Raw genomic sequence first — 22,470 nt, 5'->3', positions numbered from 1 at the left:
GTATACAGGTTTTAACTGTAAAATTCTTTCAACATTGCTGTATATTTTCAACACTTACCCCCAAAATGTGAAAAAACATTCTAAAAAATTTGAAAATAAGAAGTGGAGATTTGGGACTGCCCTGGTGACACAGTGGATAAGACTCCGAGCTCCCAGTGAAGGGGTCCCGGGTTCGATCCCTCGTCAGGGAACAAGATCCCACATGCATGCTGCAAATAAGAAGCCCACCTGCCACAACTAAGACCTGGTGCAACCAAATAAATAAATAAATAACTAAAAGCAAATTGATTTAAAAAAAGAAGTGGAGATTTTTAAAATAAAGATAAGGTGAGTTGCTTTTGGAAATGCAGCAAAAGTAAGGAAGGCTCTCACATGGTCTTATTTCTTCAAGGTCATGTAGTTAAGGAGAATAAGGATTATATGACTGCTCAGAATAATATGCAAGAGAAGTACAATGATCCCTGTTCTCAAATGATGAAAGCTGGAAAGGCTATATGCTTATTCTCCCATACTCTGGCAGATAAAGCACAAAAATGTAACCTAATTTCTTGTCTGGGATTTTTGACATTGTTACAACATCCAAGTATGTGATCAGTGAACTCATCTTACTGAATGGGGTAAAAACCAGTTTGGGTGTTTTAGAACTTTCATGGTGAGCAAGAGCTATGTATAATCATGAGCACTTAAGACCTCATTAAAATGTATGATATTTTAATGGTTTGTCAGTTAACCCCAAAGTGTATAAAATGCAGAATTCATTTCTTTTCACCAAAAGATAATTTAAATGTAATATAATGTTACAGGATGAATGCTTGGGACTGGTCTCTGAGAAAAACTGAAGATGATTTTTTTTTTTTTTTTTTGTGGTACGCGGGCCTCTCACTGTTGTGGCCTCTCCCGTTGCAGAGCACAGGCTCCGGACATGCAGGCTCAGCGGCCATGGCCCACGGGCCCAGCCGCTCCATGGCATGTGGGATCCTCCCGGACTGGGGCATGAACCTGTGTCCCCTGCATCGGCAGATGGACCCTCAACCACTGCGCCACCAGGGAAGCCCCTGAAGATGATTTTTTAAAACACAGCATCACTTGCTTCATTATGGGCAAAAGTTAAAAATAAATATCCAGGGAGGCGCCTTCAAGATGGTAGAGGAATAAGATGTGGAGATCACCTTCCTACCCACATATACATCAAAACTACATCTACATGTGGAACAACTCCTACAGAACACCTACTGAACACTGGCAGAAGACCTCAGATTTCCCAGAAGGCAAGAAACTCCCCACATACCTGGCTGTTTGGCTGACACGGTCTGGTGCTCTGGCTGGGTGTCAGGCCTGAGCCTCTGAGGTGGGAGAGCCAAGTTCAGGACATTGGTCCAGCAGAGACCTCCTGGCCCCACGTAATAACAAATGGCGAAACGTCTCCCAGAGATCTCCATCTCAACGCTAAGACCCAGCTCCACCCAATGACCAGCAGCTACAGTGATGGACACCCTATGCCAAACAACTAGCAAGACAGGAACACAACCCCACCCATTAGCAGAGAGGCTGCCTAAAATCATAAGGTCACAGACACCCTAAAACACACCATCGGATGTGGTCCTGCCCATCAGAAACACAAGATCCAGCCTCATCCACCAGAACACCGGCACCAGTCCACTCCACCAGGAAGCCTACACAACCCACTGAACCAACCTTACCCACTGGGAGCAGACACCAAAAACAACGGAAACTACGAACCTGCAGCCTGTGAAAAGGAGACACCAAACACAGTAAGTTAAGCAAAATGAGAAGACAGACAAACACACAGCAGATGAAGGAGCAAGGTAAAAACCCACCAGACCAAATAAATGAAGAGGAAACAGGCAGTCTACCTGAAAAAGAATGCAGAGTAATGATAGTACAGATGATCAAAAATCTTGGAAATAGAATGGAGAAAATACAAGAAACATTTAACAAGGATCTAGAAGAACTAAAGAGCAAACAAACAATGATGAACACCACAATAAATGAAATAAAAAATTCTCTAGAAGGAATCAATACCAGAATAACTGAGGCAGAAGAACTGATAAGTGACCTGGAAGATAAAATAGTGGAAATAACTACCACAGAGCAGAATAAAGAAAAAAGAATGAAGGACAATCTCAGAAACCTCTGGGACAACATTAAATGCACCAACGTTCAAATTATAGGAGTCCCAGAAGAAGAAGAGAAACAGAAAGGGACTGAGAAAATATTTGAAGAGATTATAGTTGAAAACTTCCCTAATATGGGTAAGCAAATAGTCAATCAAGTCCAGGAAGTGCAGAGTCCCATACAGGATAAATCCAAGGAGAAACACGCCAAGACACATATTAGTCAAATGATCAAAAATTAAATACAAAGAAAAAATATTAAAAGCAGCAAGGGAAAAGCAACAAATAACACACAAGGGAATCCCCATAAGGTTAACAGCTGATCTTTCAGCAGAAACTCTGCAAGCCAGAAGGGAGGCAGGACATATTTAAAGTGATGAAAGAGAAAAACCTACAACCAAGATTACTCTACCTAGCAAGGTTCTCATTCAAATTCGACGGAGAAATTAAAACCTTTACAGACAAGCAAGAGCTAAGAGAATTCAGCACCACCCAAACAGATTTACAACAAATGCTAAAGGAACTTCCCTAGGCAGGAAACACAGGAGAAGGAAAACAACTACAATAACAAACCCAAAAACAATTAAGAAAATGGTCATAGGAACATACATATCAATAGCTATCTTAAATGTAAATGGATTAAATGCTCCAACCAAAAGACATAGACTGGCTGAATGGATACAAAAACATGACCCAGATATATGCTGTCTACAAGAGACCCACTTCAGATCTGGGGACACATACAGACTGAAAGTGAGGGGATGAAAAAAGATATTCCATGCAAATGGAAATCAAAAGAAAGCTGGAGTAGCAATTCTCACATCAGACAAAATACACTTTAAAATAAAGATTATTACAAGAGACAAAAAAGAACACTACATAATGATCAAGGGATCAATCCAAGAAGAAGATACAACAATTGTAAATATTTATGCACCCAACACAGGAGCACCTCAATACATAAGGCAAATGCTAACAGCCATAAAAGGGGAAATCGACAGCAACACAATAATAGTAGGGGACTTTAACACCCCACTTTAACCAATGAACAGATCATCCAAAATGAAAATAAATAAGGAAACACAAGCTTTAAATGATACATTAAAAAAGATGGACTTAATTGATACTTATAGGACATCCCATTCCAAAACAACAGAATACACTTTCAAGTGCTCATGGAACATTCTCCAGGATAGATCATATCTTGGGTCCCAAATCAAGCCTTGCTAAATTTAAGAAAATTGAAATCGTATCTGGTATCTTTTCCGACTACAATGCTATGAGAGTAGATATCAATCACAGGAAAAAATCTGTAAAAAATACAAACACGTGGAGGCTTAACAATATACTGCTAAATAACCAAGAGATCACTGAAGAAATCAAAGAGGTAATCGAAAAATACCTAGAAACAAATGACAATGAAAACATGATGACCCAAAACCTATGGGATGCAGCAAAAGCAGTTCTAAGAGGAAAGTTTATAGCAATACAATCCTACCTCAAGAAACAAGAAACATCTCAAATAAACAACCTAACTTTACACCTAAAGCAAGTATAGAAAGAAGAACAAAAAACCCCAAAGTTAGCAGAAGGAAAGAAATCATAAAGATCAGATCAGAAATAAATGAAAAAGAAATGAAGGAAATGATAGCAAAGATCAATAAAACTAAAAGCTGGTTCTTTGAGAGGATAAACAAAATTGGTAAACCATTAGCCAGACTCATCAAGAAAAAAAGGAAGAAGACTCAAATAAAGAGAATTAGAAATGAAAAATGAGAAGTAACAACCGACACTGCAGAAATACAAAGGATCATGAGAGATTATTACAAGCAACTATATGCCAATAAAATGGACAACCTGGAAGAAATGGACAAACTCTTAGAAAAGCACAACCTTCTGAGACTGAACCAGGAAGAAACAGAAAATATAAACAGACCAATCACAAGCACTGAAATTGAAACTGTGATAAAAAATCTTCCAACAAACAAAAGCCCAGGACCAGATGGCTTCACAGGTGAATTCTATCAAACATTTAGAGAAGAGCTAATACCTATCCTTCTCAAACTCTTCCAAAATATAGCAGAGGGAGGAACACTCCCAAACTCATTCTACAAGTCCACTGTCACCCTGATACCAAAACCAGACAAAGATGTCACAAAAAAAGAAAACTACAGTCCAAGATCACTAATGAATATAGATGCAAAATTTCTCAATAAAATACTAGCAAACAGAATCCAACAGCACATTAAAAGGATCATACACCATGATCAAGTGGGGTTTATCCCAGGAATGCAAGGATTCTTCAATATACGCAAATCAATCAACGTGATACACCATATTAACAAACTGAAGGAGAAAAACCATATGATCATCTCAATAGATGCAGAGAAAGCTTTCGACAAAATTCAACACCCATTTATGATAAAAACCCTGCAGAAAGTAGGCATAGAGGGAACTTTCGTCGACATAATAAAGGCCATATATGACAAACCCACAGCCAACATCATCCTCAATGGTGAAAAACTGAAACCATTTCCACTAAGATCAGGAACAAGACAAGGTTGCCCACTCTCACCACTCTTATTCAACATAGTTTTAGAAGTTTTAGCCACAGCAATCAGAGAAGAAAAAGAAATAAAAAGAATCCAAATTGGAAAAGAAGAACTAAAACTCTCACTGTTTGCAGATGACATGATACTATGCATAGAGAATCCTAAAGATGCTACCAGAAAACTAATAGAGCTAATCAATGAATTTGGTAAAATAGCAGGATACAAAATTAACGCAGAGAATTCTCTTGCATTCCTACACACTAATGACGAAAAATCTGAAAGAGAAATTAAGGAAACACTCCCATTTACCACTGCAACAAAAAGAATAAAATACCTAGGAATAAACCTACCTAAGGAGACAAAAGACCTGTAGGCAGAAAACTATAAGGCACTGATGAAAGAAATTAAAGATGATACCAACTGATGGAGAGATATATCTTGTTCTTGGAAGAATCAATATTGTGAAAATGACTATGCTACCCAAAGCAGTCTACAGATTCAATGCAATCTCTAACAAGCTACCGATGGCATTTTACACAGAACTAGAACAAAAAATTTCACAATTCATATGGAAACACAAAAGACCCCAAATAGCCAAAGCAATCTTGAGAAAGAAAAACGGAGCTGGAGGAATCAGGCTTCTTGACTTCAGACTATACTACAGAGCTACAGTAATCAAGACAGTATGGTACTGGCACAAAAACAGAAAGATAGATCAATGGAACAGGATAGAAAGCCCAGAGATAAACCCACGTACATATGGTCACCTTATCTTTGATAAAGGAGGCAAGAACATACAATGGAGAAAAGACAGTCTCTTCAATAAGTGTTGCTGGGAAAACTGGACAGCTACATGTAAAAGAATGAAATTAGAACACTCCCTAACACCATACACAAAAATAAACTCAAAATGGATTAAAGACCTAAATGTAAGACCAGACACTATAAAACTCTCACAGGAAAACATAGGCAGAACACTCCATGATATAAATCACAGCAAGATCCTTTCTGACCCACCTCCCAGAGTAATGGTAATAAAAACAAAAATAAACGGGACCTAATGAAACTTAAAAGCTTTTGCATAGCAAAGGAAACTATAAACAAGATGAAAAGATAACCCTCAGAATGGGAGAAGATATTTGCAAACAAATCAATGGACAAAGGATTAATCTCCAAAATGTATAAACAGCTCATGCAGCTCAATATTAAAAAAACAAACAACCCAATCCAAAAATGGGCAGAAGACCTAAATAGACATTTCTCCAAAGAAGATATACAGATTGCCAACAAACACATGAAAGGATGCTCAACATCACTATCAGTAGAAACATGTAAATCAAAACTACAATGAGGTATCACCTCACACCAGTCAGAATGGTTATCATCAAAAAATCTACAAACAATAAATGCTGGAGAGGGTTTGGAGAAAAGGGAACCCTCTTGCACTGCTGGTGGGAACGTAAATTGATACAGCCACTATGGAGAACAGTATGGAGGTTTGTAAAAAACTAAAAATAGAACTACCATATTACCCAGCAATCCCACTACTGGGCATATAACCTGAGAAAACCATAATTCAAAAAGAGTCATGTACCACAGTGTTCACTGCAGCTCTATTTACAATAGCCAGGACATGGAAGCAACCTAAGTGTCCATCGACAGATGAATGAATAAAGAAGATGTGGCACATATATACAATGGAATATTACTCAGCCATAAAAGAAACAAAATTGATTTATTTGTAGTGAGGTGGATGGACTGCGAGTCTGTCATACAGAGTGAAGTAAGTCAGAAAGAGAAAAACAAATACCATATGCTAACACACATATATGGAATCTTAAAAAAAAAAAAAAAAGGTTCTGAAGAACCTAGGGGCAGGACAGGAATAAAGACGCAGACGTAGAGAATGGACTTGAGGACACAGGGAGGGGGAAGGGTAAGCTGGGACAAAGTGAGAGAGTGGCATGGACATATATACACTACCAAATGTAAAACAGGTAGCTAGTGGGAAGCAGCCACATAGCACAGGGAGATCAGCTCGGTGCTTTGTGACCACCTAGAGGGGTGGGATAGGGAGGGTGTGAGGGAGATGCAAGAGGGAGGAGATATGGGGACATATGTATATGTATAGCTGATTCACTTTGTTATACAGCAGAAACTAACACACAATTGTAAAGCAATTATACTCCAATAAAGATGTTAAAATAAATAAATAAATAAATAAATATCCACAGCTTGCTCACATTGTCTTATAATCTCTTCTTCCAGTCCTATCCACACAACAATGGGAGACTATATACCTGCTATGATGTTATTAAAACAAAACACAGAAACAATTTAGATACATTATCCCCTATAAGTAACTTTGTCATCAATCCAACCCAGATTAATTAACAAGCAAAGAGCAAACTCACTTGTCACATTATAAACTGTAAGTACTGATGTACAGTGTTGTCAGTGTGCACAGACATTTGATACAGGGAATCACCATTTCACTTCTAATCTTTGATTTAGTTATAATTGGAAAATGACTAATATTTACAAGTGTAATGGGGACTCTCTGTATTATATGTATATAAAATAAAATCTAGCAGAGATGGAGCAGGAAGTTGATCTTGGCTGTTTCTGAGGCCACTCAGTTTCTGTTGTTCTTGCTTGGTTCAGAACCTCCAGCCTTTCCACTGATTCTGTCATGTTGTTTTTAGTTAAGCAGAGACAGTTTTAGGATTTGCAACTAAGAACTCTGACTGGTACATACTTTTTGGTTCACCTCTTTTGCTTTACTGATCTTTATTTCTCAGTCTACACTTTCCCACATTAAAGAATCAGCTGCAACCCCTCACCTCTCTTCCTTCACACCCTAAGCCGCAGAGTTTGCTTCTGCTGACGTGCGGAGAAATGTTTCCACATCCTGTGTTTTGCAACAAAAATCATGTTAAAAGGGCAAGCCAGCTTTTTGATACTGGTATGGTATTAGTCCAGCTGTATTATAAGTTAAATAATAATTAATATTGAGTACTTATGTGCCAAGTACTATTCCAGGTGCTACATGCCTCATTGAAGCATCACAACAAAACTATATGCTAGGTGTCATTACTCCCATTTTAGATGAGGAAACTAAGGTTCAGAGAGGTTAAATAACTTTATTAAGGTTACCTTGTTAGTACAAAGCAGAGATAAAACTCAAATCCAATAGTATACAATCACTTTAGAAGCTAAATACATTGGAATGTTTGGAAAATAACTCATCTGCAATCCAGGGAACGTTTATACTTTATCTGAGATGGACCACCTATGTTACCTTCTAGTTCTTACCTGTCAGCTTAGTGAAGGCTTCCATGTCATCAATTGCTGTAGAAATGTGATACTTTTTTCCTTCAGAACCTGTTATCTCTATGTAAGGGTCTGCTTTGAGGAAGGCATCTGTAATCCTAAAGATCATTTTATAAACATTTATGTTTATGAGAAAATTTGCTTTATGCCTTGCTTAAAGTTAAGGAAATCTTTCTACTTTAGGGAAATAAAATCTTGAGACACAATGTTCTAAAGACAACTGCTTCTCAGACTTACAGATATAGAGAACAAACTAGTGGTTATCAGTGGGGAGAGGGAAGTGGGGAGGGGCAATATAGGGGTAGGGGATTAAGAGGTATAAACTATTAGGTATAAAATAAGCTACAAGGATATACTGTACAATGAGGAATACAGCTAATATTTTATAATAGCTATAAATGGAATACAACCTTTAAAAGTTGTGAATCACTATATTGTACACCTGCAACTTATAATTTTTAAAAAGCAAAAAATAAAAATAAAAGACAACTGCTTCTCAAGCATGCTAAATAAATCCATGGTGATTTGTGAACTACTACATTTACTGTGTTCCAGGCACTATAACAGAGCTTTAAATACATCATCTTATTTAATCTTTCCAACTATAAGATAGGTGTAATCAGCCTCAATTTTACAGACGTAGAAATCAAGCAATTTTCATTTAATCAAGTTAGGAAGAAGCGGTACCAGGCTTTGTACCTACATCTCTCCGATTCTCCACATTAAAAACAAACAAAACAACAAAATCTCTTACCAAAGTGACAACCATACAAATAGGAGAAAGAATTCTAACTAGTGTGCTCATGAGAAAAGATGAGGAAAAAAGTAGAAAAGAAGGTAAATTTTCTCAACACAAATATTAAACATGAACATGAAAGGCTTAAAATAAATCAATTTAAAACTATTTTAGAGACATGGAATTAACTTGACTCACACCCAACTTTTGGTAGTTCCTCATGGGGTCTTTGAGTCACACAGAGACCTGGCTGTACTTTTCTGCTTTGGTTCTGACTGCATCAGGGAGAAGAGGTGAAATTCCTGTAGGTTTTACTATTTGCTACTAATTTTGATAATTGACAGGGTAAGGAGAGACATTAATCTTAATCTTTAAAATTCATTTTTGTCATTAATTTCAGAATATCAGTTATCCACATCCCACCTCTCACCTCCATGACTAATATCTGGTACCTAAGCGACTACCTGTGCAGAGGTCTAAGCCATCCCAGCGTGGCCTCCTTCCTGCCTAGCCTAAACCCCATTTTCTGCTTGAATCTATCCTCTTTACCCACTTTCCTCCTCACCTCTAACGAAGTTCACTTTATGCTAGTTTTTGTTTTATTTGTTTAAGGGAACCATTTTAGGTTTGTTCACTTAAAATTCACTTGAATTTACCTAGAAATCTCAACTTGACCCAAGTATGATACTCTAGCAAAGCATCATGGAAAATTTTATAGGGAAATAACAATCGAATTTCTTACATTGTATCAATGATGTTGCCAACTTTGTGTTGATAAGCTCTGCGATGCAAAGAGTTGCGTGTGTGGAACATGTCATACAGGTTTCCAACCTCCTGCAGAAGAATGTGGAACAATGTAGGATCAGATTAGGTCCCCTTGTTACTAGACAAGTATATAAGTCAAGGAAAAGGGATGGTGGCATAAAAGAAGACTAGGCACAGGAGCTACTTCATTAAAACCTCTGAGCCCACTAAGAAAGAGCAAGGCAGATTCATAAAACTACTAATTTGCAACTTTTGTTCTTAGTAAACCAAAATCTATTGAGTGTTTTAACTCAGTGACACATTCTGTTTTAGGCATCTTAAATATATTCTTTAAATTTCCCAATACCTCTAGAAATTAGGTATTATTATTCTTATAGTCTTCATCCTCAAAAGAAAGACCTTCTATAGTATAATATTGTAATATTCTTTAGTTACATGATTCTAACCTAGCAGGGGACTTAATGATTTTAGGATTTTAACTACCATGAAACACGTAATATAGTGATTAAGGATAATACTCAAGCCAGACTTCCTGGATTGAAATTCCAATTCTGCCATTAATTGTAAGTCTTCTCTGTGCTTCAATTTGCTCATCTGTTAAATGGGATAATAACAGTATCTATTCCATAGGGTGGATGAGGATTGTGTTAATCCCTCTAAAGCACTTATAACAGTGCCTAGAACAACATTCAATTAATGTCTATCATAATTTTATTATTTAACAATGCAGTAGAAGTGAAAAGAGCCTTAAGATATTTCCGAATGCTAAGCATGAAGTAAAGAGATTGACAATTTACCAGGTAGTGATTTTTCCAAATTAGTTAAAGGTTAGTTCTAGATTTCACACTAGGAACTATACCTTCCTCATTGTTCTCTGACATAGCTTACCTTTTCTCTGGTACAAATGTGCTTCCTATCATCTACCTCACAGACACGGGCAAACTTAATAAAGCGCTTGTAATCAAAATTATTTTGGATTCCAAGATGATGGCAGTCCCTAGAAAGATTCCAAAGCAGAGAAATGAAATATTTCAACAAAGGAAACTGTACCTTAAATATCAACACTAAATTTATACAAGAATTTTATTTTGTTTGTTTATTTAAATAAAAATTGTATATACTTAAAGTATATAAGGATTTTAAATAACTTTTCTGAAGTGTTCAGTGCATACCTGGCAAAATAATCCCATTTGTCCACATCAATGCCATTTCTTTTATTGGCCACTATCTCATAAAGGAAGCTTTTTTCTTTAGGACGCCCTTTATACAGCCACTGGAAGACAAGAAAACCCACAGAAAGTTTTAGGATAGGAGCCAAATCTATTTGTAAGCAAAGCAAAGGAACTGTATTAATCTGAAAATTATAAACAGACATTTGAACGGGAAGGTTAGGTAAGTGAGAAGGTCCTACTCATTCCTTCTTACATTTAATTCCTAAATTAGTAGAAAAGGGAAAAGAAATGCTAAAGTGTGATACCCTGTTAATACTAAACCTTGTGCCTTCGGAAGGATCCTAACTCTATTACACTTCCCATAACCAACAAGCTTTCTTTTTTTTCTTTTCTTTTTTTTTTTTACGCGGGCCTCTCACTGTTGTGGCCTCTCCCGTTGCGGAGCACAGGCTCTGGACGCGCGGGCTCAGCGGCCATGGCTCACGGGCCCAGCCGCTCCGCGGCATGCGGGATCCTCCCGGACCGGGGCACAAACCCGTGTCCCCTGCATTGGCAGGCGGACTCAACCACTGCGCCACCAGGGAAGCCCCAACAAGCTTTCTTGTTTTCTTTGTTTAAAATTATTTTTTTAATATAAGATCTAATTATGAACTAGTAAGAATGTTCCTTATATTCTAATGCTTAAATTCAGGCATGAAAATAGTATTGTCTTTCAAAGCAGCCACACATCTAGTCTAAATGATATGTACCATTCAAAGAATTTTTGGAACTCCGTATTTTGTTTGGGTTTTTTTTGGCGGTGCAGTTTGGCCCGTGGGATCCTAGTTCCCCAACCATGGACAGAACCCGGGCCCTCAGCAGTGAAAGCGTCACAGTCCTAACCAGTGGACTGCCAGAGAATTCCCAGGAGCTCTGTTTTTTGGAAATAGGATATTTGCTATAAAATCCACCTCTTTATCTTATGCCTTACAAGTAGCTTTGTATATTTTAAGGAAAAAAAAACTTTAAAAACCACACAGGGGGGCTTCCCTGGTGGCACAGTGGTTGAGAGTCCGCCTGCCGATGCAGGGGACGCGGGTTCGTGCCCCGGTCCGGGAAGATCCCACATGCCGCGGAGCGACTAGGCCCGTGAGCCATGGCCACTGAGCCTGCGCGTCCGGACCCTGTGCTCCGCAATGGAAGAGGCCACAACAGTGAGAGGCCCGCGTACCAAAAAAAAAAAAAAAAAAAAAAAAACCACAAAGGGAAATTCTTTTTTCTAAGTAAAATAAAAAAGATCAAAAAGGAAACAAAACATATTTCCCTCTGAACTAATTCAACTTTTTTCTAGGTCTTCACATATCTAAATATTTCAAATATGTTAATTTTAATGAATAAACAAGACACATACTTTTACATTTTCCAAACTAAGTTACTTTAGGCTTCTATATAAAATACTGCATACATATACATTAAAAATATTTATATATGTATTTTAATTTGGGGGATAACTTCTGAAGAACTCAGTTAAGAGTTGGAAGAACTATATAAGTCTTTTATTTTTTGCATTAAACAGTAGAAATGTATCACATATTTTATCATTTAGTCTCTCTAAAATAGCCAAATGTCACCTCTTTAAATAGATCTGAAGGAATCAAGCAGAGAGACTAGATGAATCAGTCAGTTCAAATTAAGTTGTACACAAACTTACCTTTGAAGAATTTTTGATGGGTGATTCAGGTGGTCCTGTAATTTGTTCCTTGATAAACCAAATATCTTCTTCAGGGATGAGACCATAGTGTTCCATGACATCTCTGAGTCCGTTAGAATTAACTAGGTGCTCAAACATCATAACCGAGCCCTGTTCATGCTGGGAAAAGTCAGCACAGTATGGTCTGTTGTAGACTCTAGTCCATCAGAGACCCCTGATTATTTAAATTACTCTTGGCTCCAGGTAATTCAGAGATAAGGTTCTAATGCATGTTAATTATCAAGTTTTCAACTACAATCTTACAGATATTTTTAAAAATCTGTCAAATTTTTCTATATTGGGACTCCCGTGGTAGTCCAGTGGTTAAGAATCCTCCTTCCAATGCAGGGGATGCAGGTTCTATCTGCAGTCAGGGAACTAAGATCCCACATGCTGTGGGGCAACTAAGCCCACGAGCTCTAGAGCCTGCGTGCCACAACTGGAGAGCCTGCGAGCTGCAATGAAGAGCCCATGTGCTGCAATGAAAGATCCCACATGCTGCAACGAAGACCCAATGCAGCCAAATAAATAAATAAATACCAGATGGGACTGGAAAAAAAAAACTGTCTATATTTTACCAGTCTTAAACCTTTACAAACCAGGTTCATCATTATTACATAAATATATTTAATGAGATATAATCATTTATAATACATAAGTATTGTACAGTACAACTGAATATTACCAGATCATAAAGATAGAATAACTTTTTTTTGTTTTCTGAGATGTACCACTTGCAGAATCTTAGTTCCCGGACCAGGGATTGAACCCGGGCCCCAGCAGTGAAAGAGCTGAGTCCTAACCACTGGACCGCCAGGGAATTCCCAATAGAATACCATTTTAATTAATATCACTATAAAATTTAGTTGTATTGTTTCATCAGCTTTGGAATTTGTGAAGATACAAGTTCTGTAAGCATTTCCATCTACTGATAAAAAGGGGGTAATTCCAGGGCTTCCCTGGTGGCGCAGTGGTTGAGAATCTGCCTGCCAATGCAGGGGACACGGGTTTGAGCCCTGGTCTGGGAAGATCCCACATGCCGCGGAGCAACTAGGCCCGTGAGCCACAACTACTGAGCCTGCGCGTCTGGAGCCTGTGCTCCGCAACGAGAGAGGCCACGTCAGTGAGAGGCCCGCGCGCTGCAATGAAGTGTAGCCCCCGCTCGCCGCAACTAGAGAAAGCCCTTGCACAGAAACAAAGACCCAACACACCCAAAAATAAATAAAATATAAATTTAATTTTTAAAAAAAGGGGTAATTCCAAACTTGCCAGTAAAAACAAAAATGTCTCAGAGCCCTTAAGTCAAGATCTGGAGTGGAATCTCAAATTAGACTCATTTTACTCATCTGTCTCTGCTTGCTCATTTATAATCGTTATAAAGATCAAATGGCCCCCTGGAGGGAGACATCTGCCCTATCACAGGTCTTAGCAAAAACAAACTCAAGAAACATGAAAACAAAACCCTGAATGGTCCTATATCTATTTTTTAATTGAATCAAGATATATATTAATTACATAGAGGAAAAACAGTAAGTTTATGAAATTTGGCAGCCATTGCCTTAATCAGGTGATTGAAGTTAATATTACCAGTAATAGCTTAAAAAGACCTTATGTGCCTCTGATGGGATACACTAAGAAGGTCACAACTTGGCATTCTGCCAAAAACAGATAGTCTGACAGTATGAGGAAACCGAAAACCGAAACTCAAAGTGAGGGGCAATCCACAAAATAATCTACCTGTATACTTCAAAAAATGACAAAGTCATGAGAGATAAAGACCGAAGAATTGTTGCAGATCAAAAGAAACTAAAGAGAAATGGCAACTAAGGGTAATGTGTGATGGATCAGGACCAAAAATGGTTTTCTTTCCCCTTTTCTATATGGACAGTTGTTGAAATTTGATAGAAAGTCTGTAAATTAGATAATAGTACTGTATCAATAATAATTTCCTGATTTTAATAAATGTACTGAGGTTATGTAAGAGAAATGTTCTTGTTTTTAGGAAATACCCACTGAAGCTTTAGGAATAAAGGGGCATGCCTACAACATACTTTCAAATGATTCAGAAAAAAACTTATACATACAGAAAAATTCAAGTTCCACAAAGATAGCACAGACAATAACTAAAATTATAAGCAACTTAGAAGTAAATATAATAAAAGAGGTATAAAACCTTTATGGAGAAAATTATAACATTTATAATAGAAGAGCAAAAGGCCAAAGATACCTAATAAAAGAAACAGCTGTCCTACCAGCTATCAAGACTTATTATAAAGAAGTAACAATTATGGAAAGTGTGGAATGGAACAGAATCCAGAAAGATTCATCATTGCGGAATGTTAAAAAAATGTTGGGGTTGGTTATCACAGAATCAGTAGGGACAGTGGTAGAGCGTTTGACTGCAGATCACTGGGGAAATTCAATAAACATTTATCCATATTAAAAAAGAAATCAGATTTCTACCACACATATGCAGAGAAATAAATTCCCATGAGGTAAGGACTTACATATTAAAGGCAAAATATTTAAAGAAAAAGACTTGGAGATGGCTGAGTAGATCCTATTTAAATCAACCTTGTTGGAGAAAAAAACTATTAACTCTGGACGACTTCTTGAAGGTATTGGATTACAACCAAAAGCAGGCAGATGTTAGAGGGAAATAAACACTTGGAAGAGAAAGGCAGTGGGCAATATTCCAGTTCTTTTATGGCTTTTAGCCTGAGGGAGGCCCTAAGGCTGCAGAACTGGAGAGAAACTATCCATCTTACTAGGTTGAAGAACCAGAAATACTTCATTAAAATTTAAAATTTTTGTTTCTTAAAAGCCACCTTCATTAAAGAAATGAATTGGTAAGTCAGAGACTGGGGTACGGACAGGGACTATATTCATAATACATGTATCTGACTGTATATATAATTACTCAAATTGATAACTAAAAGGCAAACATTCAAATTTTTAAAATGGGTAAATGGAAAAACTCTTCACAAAAGATGATTTATCGGGCTTCCCCGGTGGCGCAGTGGTTGAGAGTCCGCCTGCCAATGCAGGGGACACGGGTTCGTGCCCCGGTCTGGGAGGATCCCACATGTTGCGGAGTGGCTGGGCCCGTGGGCCATGGTGGCTGAGCCTGTGTGTACGGAGCCTGTGCTCCGCAACGGGAGAGGCCACAACAGTGAGAGGCCCGCATACCGCAAAAATAAAAAAAAAAAAGATGATTTATCAATGACAAAGTACAGAAAATGGTATTCAACCTAGCACAGAGGATGCCAAAACAAAAAAAAATCCTATAAGAGACTATTTCACACTGATTAGAAAGAATAACTTAAAAAACTAAATGTTGGGGAGGCTATGGAACAACAGGCACTCTCATATTGCTGGCAGAGTGTAAAATGGGAAACGTCTGGTAGTCGCTTATATTTTTATTTATATTTATTTATTTATTTATTTTTGTGGTACGTGGGCCTCTCACTGTTGTGGCCTCTCCCGTTGCGGAGCACAGGCTCCGGACGCGCGGGCTCAGCGGCCATGGCTCACGGGCCCAGCCGCTCTGCGGCATGTGGGATCTTCCCGGACCGGGGCACGAACCCGTGTCCCCTGCATCAGCAGGCGGACTCTCAACCACTGCGCCACCAGGGAAGCCCTGGTAGTTGCTTATAAAGTTAAGTATCCATTTATTTGATGACCCAGCAATTCTACTCCTAGGTAAGAAGAAATGAACCTAAGACAAATGAAAACATTTTCCATAAAAATCGTGTACAGTAACATGCATAGCATCCTTATTCGTAACAGCCAAAAAACTGAAAACAACCCAAATTCTACAAAAGGAGAAAAAATAAACAAATCATAACTTATTCATACAATGGAATACTACCTCAGCAATGAGCAGGGACCGACAACTGACTCATGACACACCAACGAATCTCAAAATCATTATGTTGAGTGAATAACAGCAAGACACAAAAGAGTACCTATTATAGGATTCTACTCTTATCAATTCTAAGACAGGCAAAACTAGTCTGTTTATAAAAATCAGAAGGTGATAGTGGGAGGGAGATGTAAGAACTGACTGAAAAGGGTCACAAAGGAATTTTCCAGGAAGATGAAAATATTCTATATCTCAACTTGGGTAGTGGCTACATGGATGTATACATTTGTCAAAACTCACTGAACTGTACACTTAAGATCTGTACAACATATTGTATATGAATTACCTTGAAAGAGAGAGAGAAAAAATAGTGGTTGACATGTAAGAAGTGTTCAATATGTATTAATACCTTTTTCTACTCCAAATATAGTGTGGTCAAAAATAGGAGTTGACCTAACTTTACTTCTCAATGTAATTGATTCCAAAAATACGGGTCAGTCACCTGCAAATCTGTAAGTATAAAATGAACTTAGCTGGTATTAGTTACTTTATGGTCATACAAAATGAGTCAAAGCCAGAGTCAGCCTTTTATTTTTTAGTTTATACTAGTGTGATAGAGTAGAAAGAGCATTAAATTAGCAGTTAGGAAACCTGGTTTTCTAGTGTTGGCTTTATCATTTAACAACTTTGTGATTTTTGGTGCATCAATACACCTCTATGAATTTCAAGTTCCTTTATACTTACAAAAATGGAGATAATGATTTCCTCCTTAGAGATTACTGTGAGGATCAAATGAAAGCATTATATATAAACACTCTGAAAAACTGTAAAAGGAAGAATACTTTAACACAGCAGTCATTGTTTAGTCTTTATTTTATTGACTATTAAATATATGAATACATACCGTCCATTTCACATCTGGGCGAGCAAGTGGAATAAATCTTCCATCGAACATATGAGAAAATGGCCCATGACCTTAAAAACAAAAGCAGCCTTAGAACAAGAAAAATGTTTGTAAATTGGTAAAATTTAAATCTTTTTAGGTAAATTTGAATATCAATAGAAATTAATAATCTATAAATGCATCACAAAAAGGAACAAATACTTCCTTCCTTCCTATTTTCTAAAACAAGAGAACAGGAAGCAGAACAATACAGGGAAGTAAGCTCTCCATTGAGGGGTCTCTGAGTCACCAGAGTTTACATAAATCTGATGAAAGGACAGTTTTGTGTTAACTAAAGGAATGTTAATGACAAAAACTTTTGGCTTCTTCAGATTATATATTGGTAGTGTTAGAACAGCAGTTTTAACACAATCCACTAGGGTTAGGAAGAAAATATTAGAACTTTATTACTCTCAACCTTTTAAAACATCTATTTTTATGTAAATTTTATAAAGTATGTAATTTATTGTATAATAAATATACACATATCAGGGTTTATCTTGGGTTTTTACTGATGATATGGGCAATCAAAAGTGGAGATCACTACTTTATCTTCTTCATAAGCGATCTTAACATTCCACAACATCTAGTAATATGAAACTTTGCTAAGGCACAACTCTGAAATTATCACAATTTCTGAAGGAGTTACAGTTGGCCCTCTGCATCCGCAGATTCGATCAACCTCGGACAAAAAAATATTCAGAAAAAAAATTCCAGAAAGTTCCAAAAAGCAAAACTTGAATTTGCCAAGCTTGCTGGCAACTATTTACATATAGTTTACATAGTATTGGTATTATAAGTAATCTAGGATTGATTTAAAGTACATGGGAGGATGTGTGTGGGTTATATGCAAATTTTATATAAGGGGCTTGAGCATCCAGGATTTTGGGTTGGTTTTTTTGTGTGTCCGCAGGGGGTCCTGGAGCAAATCCCCTACCCTCTTCCCTGATAAATGGGAGAGGGAGCCTACCTGGACCAGCCCTGGGTCTTTTTGCATGTTGCAGTCTGTACACAAAGGCTTGTTACTATAGAGCTCAGACTCCTAGAAATTGGCAAAAGTTTCCAATGATTCCCTCTCAAAATACGCAAAATCTGTTAAATTTATGATCTAGGGCTGATACTGGTCCTACTGAAATCTCCAAGGGGACATGCTGAAGAGAGTGCCCTATGCCTTTAAGTATCTGGCTACTGAAACCTCCCTTTCCCTGCACTGAGGGCACATGCAAACTCTTAGGATCCTCCAACAGGTAGGAATAAATTACAAGGATAGGGCTTCCCTGGTGGCGCAGTGGTTGAGAGTCCACCTGCTGATGCAGGGGACACGGGTTTGTGCCCAGTCCGGGAGGATCCCACATGCCACGGAATGGCTGGGCCCGTGAGCCACGGCCGCTGAGCCTGCGCGTCTGGAGCCTGTGTTCCACAACGGGAGCCCGTGTACCGAGGGAAAAAAAAAAAAATTACAAGGATAGGGGAAAAAACTCCTGTGATAGAAGAGAGCAGTCCTTTTTCTCTTTCTTTGACCATGGAAAAGGATGATATTCTTCTACTTGTATTTAAGTGGCCCAAGACCTCACATGGGTCAGGGAAGAAAAGGAGATCTCTTAATCTGTTGTTAATCTGTTAGAGCAGATTGTGTATTCTAGGTGTGAGAAGAATAGATCTGACAAATTATCTAAAGGAAAATGGCAATTTTATTTCAACCAAGATAAAGGAAAAATCAAATTCACATCATCCAACACACAGTAGTCAGAAAGAAATCACTATCAGAAAGTCCCTTCATATAACCTGCAACAAAGATGTTTAACATGGGAAATTCACTAAAAGACTACAAAAAAAAATAGCAATGCTTTGGGCTTATGAACCATTCTAGAAAGAAGCAATGGCACATTAATGTTAACTGAAGAATTAAAACACAACTTTCATATTCTCCTAGTTAGTTGGATTTTTTAATTTCAAAGAGAGGTACCACGTGGTTTTACATTAGAACTCTGGCTCTTGGAACTGCTTACCGAGATCATGACAAAGACCAGCGATCTGAACACAGAGCATATCTCGTTCACTTATCTGCAGCTCTGGTTGTCTTTCACTCAGTTCACGAACTAGACGTCCTGCTAGATACCCTACGCTGCAGAGCGGAAAAAACAAAACAAAAATGAAAAAGTTACTTTTCTGTTTGAAAGATGAGCGACTGTTAAGGTTTGTATTTGTCCTTGATAAATCCTTAAGGAGGCTGTGAATTAGACTTTGGGTGAAGGAGACTTCCCAGCAGTTTGAGTGTAAAAAGCCCTCTTTTTCCCTTTTTGTTTAAGAGTCTACCTGATTGAGCTAGCTATAGGCTCAGTCTCAGGTCATTGTGGGCTGTATTACATTTCTGATTTGTAGAGATTTGCAAGACAAAGACAGTTGCTTTTAATTCCCCAAAGAACTGCTCTGCTGCCTAAATGATTTTAAAAGATTGATTTGCCCAACTACATTTTCTTTAATTTGATTATTATTAGCTTCTGAATATTAGCCCCTAGTTTTACATTATATTGTGTGGGTTCAGGTAACCTTACTGGGTTTTTTATTTTTGGAAACTTAAATTAATATTTTCTGAGGGGCAGATTTACATACCCTGTCTTATAATACCAGGCAGGGGAAGCATTCCGCAGTGAGACATAATGTCTACACACAACATAGTGAGGCAAAAGAGATATAAACATCTTATATTAAGCCCACTTAAATATACCTACTTTTATAAACTGTCATCTCAATTCAGTCAACTCTTACACCTTTAACTTTAGCCTCCCTTAGGACCCCATCAACAAGCTGTGGTCTTACAAGGAGTCCTAGAAACTTTCCTTTTTATTCTCTGGTTATTTCATCTATTTTTTATAAAGGCTCTGGGGTCTCCAGGGAGGGGCTGAGCCAAGGGACACAGGCCTTTTAAAAAAATCTTTAACTTGGTCTAATTGTTGCCCCAAACAATTGTTCAACTGTTGATCAGGTATCTCAGTGTAATTTTCTTCCAGCCTTTTAAATATGTGTGTGTGTGTGTGTGTGTGTGTGTGTCCATCCAACCTTACATAGTGTTGTATAAAAACCTTTGTTTTAATCTCACTACCATCCATTTTATTTATCCAATTTCTTAATAACCACCTAAAGATTTTTATCCTGTTGGGACAAGTCCCTTTAAAATTTCCACCTTCTTGGGAAGAAGTCTCTTAACTTTCCCCTCAGCTTTTTTTCCCTATTAACCAACCCAATTAACATTAATTAACCTAACGTTTTTATTAGCATCTGTAAGGCCCATTGAGGGTAACCCTAGAGACTATAAATAAGGCTTCCCAAACTGGTTTATTTTTGTCTCTTTTAAACTAAGGGAATTCTGAAATTGGGTCATTTGTAGAGACATGGATGGATCTAGAGACTGTCATACAGAGTGAAGTAAGTCAGAAAGAGAAAAACAAATACCATATGCTAACACATGTATGTGGAACCTAGAAAAATGGTACAGATGAACTGGTTTGCAGGGCAGAAATTGAGACACAGATGTAGAGAACAAACTTATGGTCACCAAGGGGGGAAAGCAGAGGGAGGTGGGGGGTGTGATGAATTGGGCGATTGGGGTTGACATGTATACACTGATGTGTATAAAATTGATGACTAATAAGGACCTGCTGTATAAAAAAATAAATAAAATAAAATTCAAAAAAAAATTGGATAAAGTCAGTGTCAAGATAAATTCAACACCTATGTTAAGTCCACAAAATCAAGAAGAGATAAAAAAACAGAAAACAAAAACCAAAATACCGAGTATAGTTCCCTGTGCTATACAGTAGGTCCCTGTTGGGTATCTATTTTATATATAGCATTGTTAAACTAGATAATATGGTCTCTATTCTTAATGGAATATGTGGTGAATTTACAACAAAAGCTAACATTTAAATTAATGGAATTAAATCCACAACTTATGACAAAAAAAATGTATCAAATCATGTTATACACCTTAAACATACACAATGTTATACGTCAGTTATATCACGATAAAGCTGGGGGAAATAAAATATTCAACTTTTTTTAAAGTTAAGAAAAAAAACTAAAAATGCTAAAAAAAAAGATAAATAAATAAACTAAGGGAGTTCTTAGGTTAGCCGTTGTATATATACTACCATCTTCTAATTTGTTTTTTTATAGGTAAAAATAAAACAGCTGTTTGTAATGAGAGCTCTCTAAAAAATTTACCAATTTACCAAGTTTCTCCAATTTTAAGGATTCACTGTCTGGTCATTGATGAATAATATCTTTTTTTTTTTTTTTTGCGGTACATGGGCCTCTCACTCTGTGGCCTCTCCCGTTGCGGAGCACAGGCTCCGGACGCGCAGGCTCAGCGGCCATGGCTCACGGGCCTAGCCGCTCCGTGGCATGTGGGATCTTCCCAGACCGGGACACAAACCCGTGTCCCCTGCATCGGCAGGCGGACTCTCAACCACTGCACCACCAGGGAAGCCCGATGAATAGTATCTCAATAGTGACTCAAACCAATAAAATGCAAGAGGCATCCCCACAAGAGAGTGCAAAGGATGCAGCCTTCATAAGATCTAGAAATTTCCTCCCCCAAACAGCCTAAGAGAGTAAAGTCCTTCGTTGTACAGGTGGTTGCAATGAAGGTTGAGATGACAAAGGCCCCTTATGGGCTGGGACCCCTTATGACAAATTTTCCTGAGAGTTGACACAGCTAGACAAAAAGATTGCTCAGAATTCCAGTCTATTTGACTGGTTGCCAAATGTACACCATATGTGTACCTCCTGGGTAGCAGAGATCAAGCTCTCAGAACACAGGAGAAAAAAAAAAAGCCTAAGAAGATCAGGTAGAACATTTACATCTCTAAGACACAGGTAGAGAAATGCAAGTTCTCCCAGAAGGGCTTTTGTTTCTTTAAGTTCAGAATTTTGAAAAGATGTTTTATCAAGTTGGGTTTTTCTAGCTGTATATGAAAAAAAAATTAATTTTGGAATGTCCAAAGAACCCCAGTTTGGCCATTTTTAGGATGAGCTTTAATTCCCAATTAAGCAAGTACTTGCAAGTACAAATTCTGTACGTATATAATAAAAATTTCCCAGTGTCTGTCAATTGGGGTAACCCATCAGCGTTTTTTAACTGAGCAAAATCTTCCCAGTGTCTTTCAAGTGAGGATAACCCACTCTGTCATTCAACTGACCAAAATCGTCCTAATGTCTTTCAACTGAAGATTACCCAG

At 37.7% G+C, this 22,470-nt stretch overlaps 1 protein-coding gene across 2 annotated transcripts in view; it reads right to left on the bottom strand.

Moving 5' to 3' along the window:
* SAMHD1 (SAM and HD domain containing deoxynucleoside triphosphate triphosphohydrolase 1) overlaps window positions 1-22,470 on the bottom strand; it is a 62,843-nt gene that overhangs the window by 17,219 nt on the left and 23,154 nt on the right. For both annotated transcript variants that reach the window (XM_082645822.1, XM_082645821.1), the window contains exons 5-11: window positions 19,240-19,355; window positions 17,192-17,262; window positions 12,384-12,542; window positions 10,694-10,794; window positions 10,410-10,518; window positions 9,499-9,590; window positions 8,003-8,118 (exon numbers count right to left, since the gene is read on the bottom strand). In XM_082645822.1, coding sequence (XP_082501948.1) covers window positions 8,003-8,118; window positions 9,499-9,590; window positions 10,410-10,518; window positions 10,694-10,794; window positions 12,384-12,542; window positions 17,192-17,262; window positions 19,240-19,355 — 764 coding nt within the window. The remainder of the gene's footprint in view (window positions 1-8,002; window positions 8,119-9,498; window positions 9,591-10,409; window positions 10,519-10,693; window positions 10,795-12,383; window positions 12,543-17,191; window positions 17,263-19,239; window positions 19,356-22,470) is intronic.

The sequence above is a fragment of the Mesoplodon mirus genome (genome assembly GCF_964341445.2).
Source record: "Mesoplodon mirus genome assembly, chromosome: 15".
In the NCBI taxonomy this organism is placed as follows: Eukaryota; Metazoa; Chordata; class Mammalia; order Artiodactyla; family Ziphiidae; genus Mesoplodon; species Mesoplodon mirus.
This window is presented reverse-complemented; position numbering and strand designations above follow the sequence as displayed.